Source organism: Anomalospiza imberbis, chromosome 2 (assembly GCF_031753505.1).
Source record: "Anomalospiza imberbis isolate Cuckoo-Finch-1a 21T00152 chromosome 2, ASM3175350v1, whole genome shotgun sequence".
NCBI classification, from domain to species: domain Eukaryota; kingdom Metazoa; phylum Chordata; class Aves; order Passeriformes; family Viduidae; genus Anomalospiza; species Anomalospiza imberbis.
In genome coordinates, this window is record NC_089682.1 from 26,279,301 (window position 1) to 26,296,750 (window position 17,450).

The following is a 17,450-nucleotide window of genomic DNA, read 5'->3' on the forward strand; positions in this document are numbered from 1 at the left end:
ACAGCCAAATTCACTAGTAACAGCTTTGTTTAGAAATACAGTGTGGATTGCCTAAGTTGTGTTTTGTGCAAAAATTATCCTGTTCATCTAGTAAATGTTTGTAAAATCTATCTATTACTTTGGTATGATTGCCTCTTCTTTACCCCATGTGCAGTCTTGGACTGTTTTTAAATGAGACCTCTTTGCCTGTTTTCCTTAGCAGAGGTAATGGCCTCAGATCTTAATAGATTTATAGGCCTTCTAGTATGTGCAGTATTTTGTCTGTCTTAATCACTCATTGTCTCATCCTAGTGCCAGTTAAATGTAGGAACAGAAAAATCCCTTTCTGTCACTGTAAAAAGGTGTCACTTTTTGGAGTCCAGATCTTGGATCTGTATCACAAAAATATCACTCTAGAACTCTGGCAACTTCTTAGAAATGCTGAGGATAGAATGGGATGCTATATTAAGGCCAAGGTTTTCAGATAGATCATGTCAAGCTGCAACTTACTGGAACTTTCCATGAGCAGAGATAGTAAGTAACCAAGGAGATTGACAAATTGTGCTTCTGGCTTCCGCATAGGTTGTCCTTGAGTTAACGTTGCAGCCTCGTGTGATGTGCAGTGAAACTTTGGAGCTATCCTTCATTCCTAAAACCTGTTGAGGTTGCTCCATTTCAGAGTGGCAATACAGCATTACACAATGGGCTGAAGGTTTGAGGAGTTTGAAGAGGCAGACTACATAAAAAATCCCTTTCTGGTTAGGCAGTTTACCTGGTTTTCTGCCTTTCATGTTAATCCTCTTGACTTTAATCTGTAGCTTCCTAAATCATCCCAGAAAAATTAGTCTGTTTGAGGGAGAAGCCATTGAAAAAAAATTAAGTTTTTGAAAGTGATAGAATGGTTTAGGTTGGAAGGGGCCTTAAAGATCACCTCGCTCTGACCCCCCTGCATTGGGCAGGGAACCTTCAACTAGGAGTCCTTAAGAGACAAAAAGTGGTCAGAATGTAATGAGTTTTATAGCTCTGTTAGATGTTTCGGCAGAAATATTTTCTTCTATTCTTCCACCGCACTCAAGGAATTTTCTCTTTTTTTCCACTGTCCCTCTGTTTACATATTAATCCCTAGTTCCTCAGACTTTTAGAACTTTTCTTTATGTAGTTGTTCTTTCTGACTTATTTCATGTCTATAATAAATTATTAGTCATTTTGCAGAAGTGTTTTTATGTCTCTGATTGTTATTGATGCCCTTTTTTTGCACACCTTATTTTTTCCCTGTAGAAAGTTCACCTTATTTGATATAATTCAGTTTTTCTGGGCCACTGAGAGAAACATGGCAGATCTGAAGATGTGTTACTGAGCATATTAATATTTTACTGATGAGAATTACCTGGTTTGTGCTAGTTGGAAGGGTTTTTTTTTTTGCTACAGAAATATGAGTTAGAGTTTAGATCTGAGGTGGATGGGATGTCATTGCTGTGCTGTGATGTTGGGTACTGGTGTTGGGCTGTGTATGTTAAACAGAAGCCTGTTAATTTAGACTGTTCAAGAAATGTTGACTAAAACAAACCGTTGCTGCTCTGGGAAGTCAGTTCTGATCTCAGTCTTTGCGAAACCAGTGGGCAAACAGAGAATTTGTTAATGTAATGTTACAGTGACATTTCTCACAGTTGTGCACATCCTTAAAATTTTACTTGCCCTCTTACACCTGACAAACAAAATATGATACTGTTACTGTGAGCTTAATGTAAGTAACTAAATTGATTTCTTGAGCCAGGTTTACAAGGAATCATTTGAACAGAGGTTTCTGGAAGAGACAAATTGTTTATATGCTGCAGAAGGCCAAAGATTAATGCAGGAAAGAGAGGTAGGTACATGTGGTAAATGATTGCTTTTATGTTAATTCTATCAACTCTGGGATTACATAAGAACTTTGGTAGTGCCATGGTATATTAATGTCCAGTGAAATTTACTGGCACACAGGTATTCAGAACACACACGTGTTTTGATATGGACCACGGTATTGTATCAACAGGGAGAGCAGACCCCAGGTTATAATGGAATTTGATAGATACAATTGTGTAGTAACACAGTGACATTTTTGTAGGTAAAGTCACATTATGAACTATAGTACCTTTAGTATGAAGTAATATTGATTAATAAAAATACAGATTATGTAGTACCTAACAACATTGTGGTGGAATAGTCCTTTCCAGTTCATGTTCTCTTTTAAAAATGTAGTTTGTCATGAAACAAGATTAGCTGCCTTTCATACCTTTATAGCTTAACTGGTCATTCCCTTGTCTTGTTAGGTCCCAGAATATCTTCACCATGTTAATAAACGTTTGGAAGAAGAAGGAGACAGAGTAATAACATATTTAGATCACAGCACACAGTGAGTACAAATTTTATCATTTTTATTATAAGTCAAGCATTCTTCATAAATCAGTATGATTATCTATGGTTGTAGAGACACTGAGATAATTTCTTATCTTACAGATATCTTGTTGAGATAGCTTGTGAAATAGCTTGTTTTTTTAAAGACTTCATTTTTATCAAAAGTTACTTCTTTAAAATAAAAGTGTATTTTCAGTAAGAAGACATTTGTTCAGAAATAATAATTCTGTATACTGCAGTAAAAACATTGTATAAGAACTCAAATTTCCATTTTCAAAGCAGCAGTAGATTTTAGCCATTTATGTACTGATAACATCTTTAACCACAAATCTCTTGAGGGAAGGGAAGACTCATTAGAAAAAAACCCAACCAAACAAGCAAAACCGCAAACAAACAAAACAAACAAAACCCCAAACAATACCTGAAAAAACTCACAAGGGCAGAGGACATGAGTGTCGTTTGTAAACAGTCCAAGGTGTGAGCTTAACAGTACATCAGCTGTTGCCATCAGTGTACTGTGTGAGGTAGCTTGTCCTTTTTTTCACTTGGGTTTTAAGTAATAGCTTGTGTTTTGTGGGGTTAACACATTCATGCAGGAACTGGCACGCTACAGAAATCCATATAGAATTTGTCCTGAAGTAAACCATTGCTTTTTTTCTTTTGTTAAGAATGTGACATTAAATTTATTTGGTTTCAGACTTCTAGAGCATTTATTGGCATGTCATTTGGTGGCAAAAAGGATAACTGAATAAAAATGAACTTTTTAATTTATTATTTTCTTCAGACATTCTATATAGATGTATAGATATACACGTATGTGTGTTGTGTGTCATGGCACATATTTGAACTTGGATCTTCCTGTAAATGCTGATTGCAGGGTGACTAGCTTTTTCTGGTGAAATCATTCATATTGAAATATATGGAACTATTTCTGTTTTTATAGCAAACATATGTATTTATTTACTGTTTAGGTTAAAAAATAGATTGATACCATTATATTTTCAGTCTAGATAGACATCAAGTACTTGCATTGAATCTTGCCCTTAGTTAAAGGCTTAGAAGCCTACTTTTAGAAGGGTTCACTCTAATTTTCTTCCCTTGCATTACGAAACAGCAGTTCTTAAAATTAGAGCACATGATTGTTCCTGGGATCATACTTTTTCATTGTGTGTGCCTGAAAACAAAAAGGATGCTATTTACTTGCAACTGGCTTGATCTTGAGATGGAAACCATACTTCTAGGACAAAAGCATCATGTGAAACATCATTCCAAATACTTCAGACAGCACCTGGGAAGTGTGTTGTTGCAGCCCACAGAGGGATTCTTTCAGCCCAGCAGTATGTGCTGCTCTGGACAGCTGACCAGATTAAGTGTGTTTCCTTGTCAGTCAGTAGGTGACCAAAGTACATGGCTTTGAGGTCATACAGAAGGTACCTTCTGGCTCCTTCCTTAGCCAAGATAAATACTCATTTTGTTTGTTTGCTAGGATGTAGTGCTTTGCCTCTTGGCCTCAAGTAGACAAATTGTCCCTTCACCTGTACTCAGAATAGGTCTTCCAGGGCAAGGGATGGTATGTCATACAACCCTGACTCCTGCTGTTGGAAACAGCCAGCAGCTGCAGATAGCAGTAGTTGGAAATGGCAGGGCATATGGAAAGTACCATAAAAATGACCATGTGTGTTAAAACTAAGGGTCTGTCTAAACAGTATTTCATGTTCACTTATGACCACTAAAGGGAACAAATAGAGGAAGTGTATGTGATGTTCTGATACTCTCCTGGTGTCTGCCTGTTTTCAGCTCAGTGTATTTTCTGACAGTCTCTTATAGGGATTCACATCAGCATTTGTCTGTGCCAGGCTTTGGCAAAGTGTTCCACAGGTGATAAAGTGCCTCTTTTTAAGTCTGGTACCCAGTACCATTGCTGATGACCCCATTTGATGCACTGAAAAAAGTGATCAGTCAGTTCCCTTCACCCCTTTCCTGCTTGTTAATGGTATCCCTAAGTCATCTCCTTCCCAGAAAGAAGAGTCTTGACGTGCAGTTGTCTCTCTTGTAGCTGCTGCTGCTTATTTTGATCATCCCTGCTTCCTTCTCTGAGCCTTTCCAAATGAAGGACCTAAACTGGTGTGTTGTATGGAAGGTCAGGCGTGTCACTGATGGGCTGTTTCAGGAAAGAGTGTGTTAGCAAAGGTAGCCTTTCGTTTTAGCAAAATTGTATCCTCCTGCAGAAAAGGCTGCCATCAATCCAAGCTGAGCACCTCTCTTCTAGGAAATCTCAGTTAAGGTTCTGAGAACCAGTTTTATAATACTTAACCCATGGAGAAATGGTTGGTCTTATGTTGTTCCATTGTAAGCAAGGTAGAAGTTTAAACATTGGGATTAATTATGCCTTTGCACTTCAGACATTTATTTTATCTTTTAGGCGATGAAAGATGCAAGGGAAAACTACCTGTTATTTTTCAGTACTGTCTAAAATGAATGTATAAATGTAAAAAGGAGGGGATACTCAAGGACAAATTTAAAAGTTTTTGCAAGTTTGTGTCTTGTGGCTCTAGTTCACTTTATGCTTGTGTACATACATAACACAATTAGCTGAAAATTTTACAATTAGCTAAATTTTTAACATAACTAGGGTGTATTGTTTTGGTTTGAAGTTCAAACCCTTGGAGGTTTTTGGTTTGTTTACTTGTTGGTTTCCAGAATTCAATGACTTTTTTCTAGTTATGCTTTTTAATTGACTTCTGCAACGTAAGCTTCTCACTTCTACTCTGCAAGGATTTTCATTTTATCAATTTACTTTTATTTTTAATTACATACACAGTTTATTGTTGTCTTATATTGTGTGATGGTTTTTGTCTTAATTTGTAAACTCTAAGTAGAAAATTGTTGGGGTTTTTTTTATAATGTAAGTTATGCAGAAATACACTGTGACAGAAGGCAACTCCTTTGTATTCTAATGCTTCTAATATTTTTTCTGTGTATAATTCAGGAAACCACTGATCGCTTGTGTGGAGAAGCAGCTACTAGGAGAACACTTATCAGCTATTTTGCAAAAAGGTATTTTTTTTAATAATTGTAATCTTTGATTAGCAATGGAGTCTCATACTCTGCAATAGCTATAAATTCCATAGCTTTTACTTTAGGAGGTATATTAGCCATGGGAAAAACTTCCACAGACACAGAAAGCCAGTCCTGTGATTGTTACCCTCACTGTGACAAATAAATGGTATATTTGCAAAGAAATGTCTAAAATCTAATTCCATATTTGTAAAGGCTGCTAAGCCTCTAAATCTCCTTTAACTTGCAGCAGTGGGCTTAGGAATTAAACCTTTGGAACTGCTTCTTTCCTAGAATTATATAAACTTCTAAATGAGAGCTGCATTACTGTTGCAGCTTCTTTCGTGTGATGATCACACAGTTCAAGTGCAATAGTTTCACATATTCTGGTGATTGTGAGGTTTAAGAATTGTGAGTTACTGGAACTGGCAGCATTCGAGGCAGTGAGCTTTCATATGCCTTTGTCTGTTCTTTGCCTTTTGTCTGGCAATTTCAGATAAGAAATGCATCCTTCTTAGGAAGTCCTTATACATACATTAGTGTGTTCAAATTGCCATTTCTTTACTCCTCTTAAATTATAATCTCTGCTTTTTCACTGAATTTCTGGGTTTGTTCAGTATTCCCTGATCTTTGAATACTTTAAATGATCTTTTCTTTCTCTTGCAGTAGCCATATTTTAGGTTTTAGATCTTCTAGCAAATTGTCCATACATCTGTGTTTTCTTTTATGTTGCAAAACAGATGTCCCTGGTAATCTGCTATCTTCAAGTTCCCTCACATCCATGTGTAACACTTTGATGTTATACATACCCTTTCTATGTTCTTCTTTATCCCTTTTAAAGATGACTTATGCTCAGTTTTATCTCAACTACCCTGGGAATAGCTTGTTTCACTGTTTTCAATACTTTTATAGAAATAAGTTTGGTCACTTCATCTTAGCTATTCTTAAACTTATAAACAGAAGGTAAGAATAATTATATTTTGCTGATATGTGTCAATTTTGCTTGCTCTTTAATTCAATTATGATTAAGTAACTTTTCCAGTGATAGGTTTTTTTATCAAGTGACTTAAACAGGAGGTATGTGGTCTTGTTTTGAACTGAACTTGTTCTTGGTTTACAATGTGTATGAGCCATCCATATAAATATGGAGAGATTTTTACATTTTTTCAGCTTTCTGGTTACTGTGCTTCAGGACTCGAGTATTGTTGGGTCAGGTTTTGCATTCTATGTCCCTACTGGAAAAAATAGTTTAAAAACTATTTAAAAACATCACTTGACTTGCTTAGTTTTCTGTATTTGTTTGATGTAGGACAAATTTTAATTTGCTTATGACATCTTAGTATTCTGCTCACGTAGAAGAAGATGCTGCCTTTTGTAGGTTTTCTTCATGAAGTTAAGGAATGTGAAGTAGTCAGTTTGATACAGGAGAAAAAAGCTTAAAAATTGAGGGTCTGTACAAGAAACCTTTTCTCCCTTACATTAGTATAAATGCTGTTATTGACTAGATATTTGGGGTCATTCTAATTGTGGGGGTTTTTTTTGAGTACAAAAGGTATTCCCAAGGCTATGGCAGTGCTTTCTGGAAGCTCTGTGAAACCTTTTATCAGAGGACTTTGCTGCATGTCCTTTTTGTTTGTTAAAGTTGTGACTAAATACTTTTTTCTGTCACACAACTCATGTTAGAGAAAGAGGGAAGGCTGTATTTTGTGATATTGGTGTCTTTAACTGAATAAGAGGTAATGCTTGAATGGGATGGGCTTTTCTTAAGAGAGCTGGGATTTTTCAGCATGGAAAAGAGAAGGCGCCCAGGAGACCTCACAGTGACCTTCCAGTACTTAAAGAGGGCTTATAAAAAAGAGGGGGCAGATAGTGATAAGTCAAGGGGGAATGGTTTTAACTAAAAGATGAGAGATCTAAGATGAGATGTTAGGAAGAAATTCTCTACTATGAGGGTAGTGAGTCACTGGAACATGTTGCCTAGAGAAGCTTTGTATGTCCCATCCCTGGAAGTGTTCAGGGTCAGGTTGGAAGGGGATGTGAGCAACCTAGTGTGGTGGAAGGTGTCCCTGCCAGCAGCTAGGGGTTGGAACAAGATGATATTCCCATCCAAGCCTTTCTATGATTCTTTGATTTCCAGGATTTTCATTCCATGTTCAGTGAAAAGAGAGCACTAAAACCCTGTATTCAGGACTGTGTACAGTCTGTTGTCTTACATTTAAAGTATGTCTTTTCTTTTGCTATCTCATAAGTTTAGGAAGTCTCAAAATAGCAGACAAAAGTTTACCTGGCATCATTCTTGAACATTGCTTGCCTTTCTGAACATGTATGTAAGTTACAGTATACAGTGAAAGTATTTTTAAGCTAAAGAATATAGTAGAATATGGCATAATTTGGTAGTGATTTGCAAATCAATTTTTAATATAATTTTAAAATTAGCATTAATGAAATATATTTAGTGAAGAAGGACAGTTGTACAGTGTCAGCTACACTGATGGTGTGAATTGTAAACCTATGTAAAATCAAGCTTTTTTTTTTAATGTCATAAATCTTTGATGCCATGCTCTGGTATTACTAAAGCCTCTGTAGCTGACACCAAAGTACTTCTGATTACACTGGAACTACATTTGTCAAACTCTCAAATGGAAAAATGTGTATGAAGTTACTTGCTTGTTACATTCCTTGGGCTTCACTTCTCCATTTGTTAGCCCAAAGCTTAGTCTCATGTAGGGTGAATCAACAAAGCAAAATTTGCTTGAAAAGAATTTGTATTCTTGTGTTATTCCATTGGTAGGAGTGTAGATTGTTCCCAGCACATTCTTAATCTAAAAACATGGCTCGCCGTGCTCCACGGAAAAGAAATCTTGTGAAGTATTTATCATTACTTTAATTTTAGGGCAGTTTACTTAGCTTCCTGTTTTCTTTAGTGGTTTTTGGTAAAACTATACCCTTGAAGTCGAGCTCTCTTCATAATCATTCTGCAAAAGGCTCACGATCATCACCTTGTTGGGAAAGTATTTCAGTTAAAATACTAGTATATTCTCTAATAGATATATTTTCTAATATATTTCTAACTGTATTTATGTAACTGTATTCAAATTTCCATTTTTTCTAATTTTTTAGGACTTGATAGCCTGCTCGATGAAAATAGAATATCAGATTTGACCCAGACATACCAGCTGTTCAGCCGGGTAAAAGGTGGGCAGCAGATCCTTCTGCAGCATTGGAGTGAATACATCAAGGTATTTCAAAGATCTGTTACTAATGTAAAAATTTATGCTGTTACAGATTTCTTCTGTCAAAGCCAAGAATAATATATAGGTATATCACCAAACTTCTGTTTTAAGTAAATATGGGGGAGGGATGTTAATGCTTCTGCCTCAGTAACAATCACATGATAAGAAACAGAAACACTTGCTTTGGTTTTAAAGTTCTACTTGGAAATTTCTTTCCTTACAGGTTTGAACATTATACAGGATGGTTTTGGTTGCATTGCTTTTAAATAGAACCACGTGCACATGTGTTTAGACTATGCTGGACTGTAGTATGTGTTGTTTTGCTGCAAATACACTCAACTGTTTACGTACCTGCAAAACCTGCTATTCTTTTGCAGTTTAGGCAGTGCTACTTGTAACCAACCTACAACAATGCTGATGGATTTTAAGGATGTTGGGAAGGGAATGCTTCTACTGAGAATAATCCATCAGTCGTATTTAGATGTTTAGGGTTTGTTTGTTAGGCGTAATATCCACATAGTATGCTGCCCCAGAGAGCTTGCACTCTAGTGCTCTTGCAAGATGAAGGCAGGAAAGTGTCACAGAAGGTTTTTCTCCCTGGAGCTGATAATTCCCGATGTCAGGGTCACCCCTGAATTGCCCATGTATTCATCAGCTTTCAGGACTAAGTGCACGACATCAGTTAATTCCAGAGGTGCCTTTTCTGCACACCTGTGTCTGGAGTTCAAGCATGATCCAGCAGTGCTGCAGCTCATGGGAGTGGAACATGGCTACCCTCTGCCCCCAGAACTGAGGAGGAGTTTATTCCTTAGAGTGTTGCCCAATTGAATGGTGGTGCTGTGGCTGAGGAGAATCTTCTTTTTTCTTCCTTTCTCCCAGATCATGCTCATCATTTAATCCTAGTGCTGCCTGCCACTACACAGGCTCTCCTGTGATCTGTTTTATCACAATATCTGGGCAAGGTCAGTTTAATCCCAGATTTAGTGAGCTTAAAGAGACTCACAGAAAAGTCTGGTCCAAGGAAAGAAGTAGGAGTTCAAGATGGGTAGAAAATAAGGAAAGGAATCTCTCCTCTCACAACAGCAAGTTGTTAAATTGGCTTATCATACCCTGTATTTCACAGCATCAGACCTCTTAGAGCTTTAGGATGGTTGTGTAACTGCTCAAAAACCTAGAAAACCTTTCCTGTAGTGTCAGTAAATCTCCTTCTTCCAAACATTCTTTGTGACAGTGAAGAGAGGCTTCAGGAACTTCTAATGTTTATCTTGTGAGCCAAGTTACTGTTGTAAGGCTCTGTGTTCCATTGTAGCGACCCTTTTGGGAATTCATTTGGCTTTTTGCATCTAGGTTTGCTGTTTCAGAATGGGGGAGTGCCTTGCAATTTATGAATGTACCTGATAGAAATTGTGAGATGCCCAAATGCTGTGTTAATGAAAGGGAAATTGTGACAAGTGGAAGATCTGATGGACTAGGTGACCATCAGAGGTCTCTTCCAGCTCAAACTGTTCTGTGATTCTGTGAAACATGTTGATTCTAAGGGCCTTGGGAGCCTTGTGTTCAGCTTTACTCTGAAATGGTACTTGAGTGAGATCTCCATGAAAGATGACAGTGGCTAATTAGATAATGCCATGGAAATTCTGAGGCTGGAGAGGGTTTACTGTTGTTGGCTAACATACTTCAGTTGGCAAAAATATACCAATTGAATACTGTTTTGCTTGTGCTGTCTCCTCTTTCTCACCTTGGAAAACTGATCATTCTATCCAGGGTACTGACCAGTGTTACTAAGCAAATGTAAATTGTCCAGTAGGTGAAAATCCTCCTTTACAGGATATTTTAGATATCCATTAGACAAATGGTGTTCTATCTCTGAGATAATAAATGTAGGGACAGGAAGAGAAAGTCAGGTCTGTGGCTGCTGCTTGTGCATGAGAAAGTTCTGTTTCCCTTCAAGTCACCAAGGATCATTTTGGTTTAGAGCCCTTGATGAAAAAGAAATCTTTGAGGGCTGAGCAGCAGTTAAATTTTTACTACCTGTTTAATCAGTTAAGCTCTGTAGTGGATTTAATAAAAACAATGCAAAGTTTTCCTTTATATGTAACATTTCTGAGGCAGTTTCCATTTAATTTATTTTACATGAATCATAGTTCTGTATCTCACTGTGAAATTGCTCATCATAGTCATGTCTACTGTATATTTTTTTACTTTTGTCTTAAATGTAAACAATCTTTAAATCAAGCACTAATGTTTGAAATCCATTAACATATGTCTAGTTTTTATTTTAAATTTCAATGCATCTCATTTTTTAAAAACTTGAAGTTATAAGTAGTTCTGTAAAAAAATTCCTTTTTCTAATGATAATTTTTATAAGGGTAAATGTGTCTGTTGGGGAAGATAGGTAGCACTCTAAAGTATTTTACTATCAAAAGTGTTTGTTTTACAGAACTTTGGGACAACTATAGTGGTTAATCCTGAAAAAGACAAGGATATGGTGCAAGAGCTACTAGATTTTAAGGATAAAGTGGACCATATCATAGAAGTGTGCTTTCAGAAAAATGAAAAATTTGTAAACTTGATGAAGGAGTCCTTTGAAACATTTATCAACAAGAGACCAAATAAGCCTGCAGAATTGATAGGTACACAAATATTTTTCTGTAAAATATTTCAAAAATCTGTAGAAAGCATGATGATGCTGCTGAGTGTGCTAGTGCAGTAGTGGTGCAGTCGCGTTCTGCTTTAGGAGACTGGTTTTGGGACAGGAGGCAAACGTTAACCCGGGCGCGTGGCGGGCCCCGAGAGCTTGGGTGTGCTGTCAGGGGGGCCTGGTGGAGCATGTCACCCTCCTGTCCCTGCACTCTGCTGCTTGCACGGGGCCTCGTGCTAACAACTGCTCGGTGGAGCACTGGGGCTGCCACGGGAGTAACTGGTCAGGGGGAAGAGCAGCTGTGGCAAGTAAAGGGGAACTGGCTTTAATTGTGGATGTAGAGGAGTTTCTGTGGATGTTCCGGATCTCTCAGAAGGGAGTAAGTACAGCCCTTCCATCTGCTTTGAAGGCTGAAGTTGGGATAACAATTTTAAAGCCTTCAGATACAAGGAGTTTTAATGGAGGGAAAAAACCCCACTACCTTGACAGGAAAACTCGTGCTTATTAAGGGGAAAGATAATAACAAATACTTTAAAAATATTATTTACTTTATCCCCGATTGGGCAAAAGTTATCCTGACAGTTTTGCTGCTGAAAAACTGGAGCTGTGGCATTTTACACCAGGAGAGGATCCTGCTCCTTGGTTGGTTGTTTTTCCTCTGTACATTGTTTTGCCTTTATTTGGCTTATTTTGTGTCTTCCTTCTAAAATCAGTTTTATGTAGGACAGATTGCACAACATAGCGGCACAGGTTAAAGCCATGATATGGGCTGTTGTCATTTGTGGATCATGGTGTTCCAGCTCCCACAAATCTTTTCTTCTTACACAGAAAGTTGTATAAGGATACTAACGTGAGTTAATAAATTCTTAGCTAAACTCAAGGCTTAACCTTATTTCTGGCATTCTGAAACTACTAACTGGAAAGCATTGCTTCTGTTAAAATTTTAATATGCTCCTATAAAGGAGCATGAGGGCCATGTTAAAGGTCTATAAAAATATAGTCCTCTTTATGTTGTTTGTTTCTGTTTCTCATAAAATACATTCATATGCATTGTACGCTTCCAAAACATTGTCTTTCAATAAGTAAAGTGCTTGTATGACACAAAATGTGGGAATTTCTAATGTATTAATTATAATTATTATACTGTATTCATTTTTTGCCTGGGACTGTTCCTTTTTGCAGTACTTTTCCACTATATATAGTAAGGCTGTAGTAATATTCCAGTAATATAGAAGGGCTCTGTCATTCCACTGAATGTAGGGATGGGAAAAGGGAAAATAGAAAATGTAGTGCTTACCCTGTGTTTTAACATATAATACTATTTAACACATAGTAATATTTCAAGCAGGAGATGCTTAAGTTGGTTATTTTAGACCTATTTTTAAGCTGTTACCTCATTTTATTTATTTGTAGCAAAATATGTGGATTCCAAGTTAAGAGCTGGTAATAAAGAAGCAACAGATGAAGAGCTGGAAAGAATCCTTGACAAAATAATGATCATATTTAGATTCATTCATGGTAAGCAATAGCAGTTCACTGTTGATGCAATTAAAAGTGTTCCCTTTGCTAGCAGGGCTGCTTCCCTCTGAATGCAAGAGATCTTTTTCAGCATGAATTTCTGCTCAACTCAGTCTTTGATTCAGGTTGCCTTACTCTTGAAGAACAATAAATATATGGGGGAGGACAAATAGTTCTGTGGAGACTGGCAAGTTACAGATCTTTCAGAGTTTTGTGAGTGGAGACCTAAGAGTTAGAGGTGTTGCTGGAAGATTTTAACATAAATTAACCATGGCTGTTACCACAACTCCTCCTCTAATGACAGTACAGACTTTACTGTCCACTTATGTATGTTGTAGGTAGAAAGCACGAAAACCCAGCAACTTTTCTTGACTTGTCTTTTCTCATCATAGCTGAGAAAGAACACAGTGGAGGGCTCAGAATGACAGGAAAAAGTGTTACGGCTGAGTTCCACTGCCTTTGAAATGCATTTCCTTCATGTATGTCTCTATCTGAGCAAAACCCTTGAATGTGTTAAGATGGTTTTTTTTTTTTTTTCAAGATTGGACATGAGAAAAACCAGTGGTCTCATCCAATATAGATGCATTGTCACTGCTCTGAAGGAATCATAATTGCAGCATTTTTGTCAGATGGAGATGGTGAATGAAAACAGTTGTACTGATAGTTTGTTAACATAAGAGATTAATTTTTGTTAACCTGAAACTTTCACCAATTCATTTTATCTTCATAGTTTTTGTAGTACTGAGCTAAAAGCATGGATTTGATTTTGAGCTGTCTAGTACATAAGAGCTCTTTCAAGAGCAGATGATAAGTAGTAGGTAGTTTCTGGGCATTGGCCTTTTCAATAATGTCATGATGCAGCTGGTTCATGAAACTTCATCAGGACAGGATGGGGAAGGAAGAAGACTATCATAAGAAGCCCTAAATTGGAAGCTGTTCACGAGGAATTATGAGGGGCTACTGTAGGCAGCACAAGAAGTGGTTTGGGTTACAGTAAATTTGTTTGTCTTAAAAGGGAAACACCTTGCACTGTCATATGGGAGAAGTTTGGGTTTAAGGTGTGAAAGTTTGTGGGTATCTATATGACTCATTCATTTAAAAGGCCTGTTGGAAAACCATGTGAGAAGACTTCTGTTAAATTTTCTTTTCCTTAGGCTTCTAAAGTATATCCTTTAAAACATAGGAAACTTCCCTCCACCTTTTTTTTTTTTTTTTTTTAATAAATCAGACCAGTGGAGGGAGAATGTTCTTCTGGACCCCAGAGTAATTTCATGTGTTTTGCAGCTGATGCAATGGGAAATACAAGGCAGCACAAGCTCCTGGGGAAAAATGAAAATAAATAAGTAAATGTTTTTTAAAATATGGTAAAAATGATAAAAATATAAAAAAGAACAAAATGTCTACATATTTTTCTTCACTGCTACATAATGAATATTCTGCTAATCAGCTTTTCATGAGACAGGCTTGTGTAACAAACCGGAAGGGCAGTGATGCAGATAGAATGTATAATTTCATTCTATTTTTTATTTCAATTTCCTTACAGGGAAAGATGTGTTTGAGGCATTTTATAAGAAAGACTTGGCCAAAAGACTGCTGGTTGGAAAAAGTGCATCAGTAGATGCTGAGAAGTCCATGTTGTCAAAGCTTAAACATGGTAGGTGTCTTCAGATATATTAGATTTGTATTGCTTTTTGGCATGCAAATTCGGAATCCCTATTTTCTCATGCTTTTAAGAGGTGACAAGCCAAAATTTAAGTAATAGCTGTTCAGCAATTAACTTAAATACTAAGGGAGGATGTAAGTGTATGTGTATATATATATGTGTATGTATGAGACCTTTCATTATGCTCAGCAAGAACTATAAGGCTGACTTCTTAGGTATGAGACTGGTTTATTTAATGTACCTACAGAGGAGCAAAATCCGGGAAAGGTTCCTATTTGTGGGTGCTCTGTATCTTGGTAAATGTGGCTCAGCTGTCTCAGATTAAATGTTTATCACTTGTTCTGTGCTTCTTTGTAATTGTGGGATCTTTGCTTTTTTTTTTTTTTTTTTTGGTGTGTGTGTGACAGAATGTGGCGCTGCTTTTACCAGCAAACTGGAGGGCATGTTCAAGGACATGGAACTGTCCAAAGATGTCATGGTACAGTTCAAGCAGGTACATTAGCTTTTGTTTGTACACTAAATTTTCCACTGTCATGGGGAGGCATTTAATGGTGCTATCCATTGGATTAAGCTAAAATTAATCAAAACAGCTTTTGAGCAGATCCTAGTCATAGTAATAGTGTCTACTTAGTGTTCTGTTTATACAGCAGAATTTATTTATTGTATATAATAATTTTACATTTTTATTTGGTTCCTTTTAAAGTAACTTAGTCTAAATATTACATAGTAATTTAGTTGACTGACATCCTTGGAAGTGTGTATCCCCTCAATCTGTAAACTGGTACTGCTCTGATGAATTTTTTGTGAATGGCCCACACCAGAGAAACTCCCTGAAGGTTGCTAAGTGCACAGAAACTGTGACTGTCTCAGCCCCAGAGTTTCCAGCTTGTTGGTGACCGATGAATGCTTGCAGGAAGTACTGTACATGCTCACCCTGTTGTTGCATTTCTCTCTGGGTACTTGTTTTTGGGGCCTTGTTGAAGTATGAAATACTGTAGTGACTCCTCTGTCCCAGATTTTGCAGTCTGGCTTGACTGATGCTCTACTCCAATTATATGAAACAGTTTTGTCTAACAGATACAGAAATCCAAGGGGGATCCTTTTGATCTTAGTCTTTGCCATGGATTCTTTTCTTTTGCTTTATTTGCATGTGATTAAAGCTTCTTTGACCTCAGCACCCTGTATAGACAGAGGTCTAGAATATTTCAAGGCATGTTGATCTTTTCTTTGTACTCCCAACCATTTGCTGCATGTTGAAGATGGGGAGGTGGTCATTAGATAGTTACTCAAAATCCTGGTAGAGCATGTCTAACCAAGGTTGTGGCCTGTAAGAATTTTTAATTGTTATACTTATCCTAAATTTCTAACTTAAGTATATGCATTTTCTAATTTAGTATGCAGATAGTATACTTGAATAATTTTTGTCTCTTGTATTTTAGTATATGCAGAACCAAAGTGACCCAGGAAATATAGACCTGACAGTAAATATATTAACTATGGGATATTGGCCAACTTATACACCTATGGAAGTCCACTTAAATTCAGAGGTTCGTGTTTGAATTCTTCTTCTAAATACACTTTACCAAATGAAATAATTATCACAGGGTGCATTAATGCCTTTCATGTAAAGTTTTTCTGCTAGATATCTAAGGGGTTTATGTAATTTTAAGGATTCCAGAATTGCAGAAAATAGAACATAGTGGATAAAGTCCACTTTTTTCAGATTATTATTTCACTCAGTGTGGGTTTTTTTTTTAACCTGTGTAATAACAATAATATCATTGCCTTACTTAGCATTGCAGTCAGTTACTTAAATGCTTGCAATTTGTCAGTTCACCTTAATTGAGTCAATCTTTAACTACATTGGTTTGGCACTTTGAACTAGTCAATAGTTGTGTTTTTGCAAGTTCCTTTTTTAAAGATCCTTCATTTGTTCCCTGCAATGTGTTACACAAAACTAGCCCCTGCATTTAAATAGCATTTGCTTTGTTTCCAAGTTGAGAGATTCTTGCAAAGCTCCTTTCCATAGCAATTTAGGTTGAAATGTGTATTTGGAGTCCCTGTTTCCTACCATACCTTGTTTGATTGGAGGTATGGGAAGCACTTTAGAGGCCAGAGGTGGTAATGGGGTTCCCACTCAGTTTGGAAGATACGGAAGCTCTTGTACTCTCGTTCCTGAGGTGTCTTTTCCTCCATGGCAGACTACTTATGAAGAATCCAGCCTGAGCAACACTTCATGAAAATGGAGGGGTAGAACCCCCTCACTTGGAAGTAAGAGGGCATAAAGTAGTGCCACTGGACTTGGGAGTTCCATTCCATCCACAAACTACAGGAAGAACTTAAGAGCAGATGGTACTAGCCAGTGTAAAGGTGTGAGATGGATGCTTTTTATCCCATGGCTTCTAGGTCAGATGCAAAGTCCGGGACAAAACCAGTATCTCTTTTGAGGTTTAAAACCCTTTAAAGGGAGTTTATTTTACTGTCATTCAAAACAAGCAAATTAAAAACCCAAGGAAAATTCAGTTATTTTTTAATTGAGGCTTTCTTATGTATACAGTAGTACCAGTGTACTTGAGAGCAAAATGTTGCTCTTTGGATTAAGCTTTTCCCACAAAATAACCTACTAGGAAACATGGTTGAGGAGAATAAAGGAATTATATGTGTGAAATAATTTTGTATCACTGCAAGATATAATGCTAGTGTTTTTTCTCTTTTCTTAACAGATGATAAAGCTTCAAGAGGTATTTAAAACCTTTTACCTTGGAAAACACAGTGGTCGAAAACTTCAGTGGCAGACCACTTTAGGACATGCTGTCCTAAAGGCAGAATTTAAGGAAGTAAGTTTGCTTGGATAATGCTTTGCCTGTTAGGTTAAAATTTAAGTCAATTATTTGGAATCTAATAAGGTGTTGCATTTTTTATAAAGGTAGCAACATTTTTGTGAAGGAAGAATCACAATTCAGTA

The 17,450-nt window shown here is 37.0% G+C and overlaps 1 protein-coding gene and 1 long non-coding RNA gene across 5 annotated transcripts in view; one reads left to right on the plus strand and one right to left on the minus strand.

Annotated features, from left to right (window-relative positions):
* Positions 1 to 17,450, minus strand: part of LOC137468455 (uncharacterized) — a 224,167-nt gene that overhangs the window by 84,646 nt on the left and 122,071 nt on the right. The gene's annotated exons all lie outside the window — the stretch shown is intronic.
* CUL4A (cullin 4A) overlaps positions 1 to 17,450 on the plus strand; it is a 34,253-nt gene that overhangs the window by 9,768 nt on the left and 7,035 nt on the right. For 2 of the 4 annotated variants that reach the window (XM_068180202.1, XM_068180204.1), the window contains 10 exons: positions 1,754 to 1,843; positions 2,289 to 2,371; positions 5,363 to 5,430; positions 8,551 to 8,669; positions 11,104 to 11,296; positions 12,718 to 12,822; positions 14,366 to 14,476; positions 14,893 to 14,978; positions 15,925 to 16,032; positions 17,209 to 17,322. In XM_068180202.1, the coding sequence (XP_068036303.1) occupies positions 1,754 to 1,843; positions 2,289 to 2,371; positions 5,363 to 5,430; positions 8,551 to 8,669; positions 11,104 to 11,296; positions 12,718 to 12,822; positions 14,366 to 14,476; positions 14,893 to 14,978; positions 15,925 to 16,032; positions 17,209 to 17,322 (1,077 nt within the window). Of the gene's footprint in view, positions 1 to 1,753; positions 1,844 to 2,288; positions 2,372 to 5,362; positions 5,431 to 8,550; positions 8,670 to 11,089; positions 11,297 to 12,717; positions 12,823 to 14,365; positions 14,477 to 14,892; positions 14,979 to 15,924; positions 16,033 to 17,208; positions 17,323 to 17,450 lie in introns of those variants that run through there. The other 2 variants (XR_010995944.1, XM_068180205.1) reach the window with 2 other exon arrangements.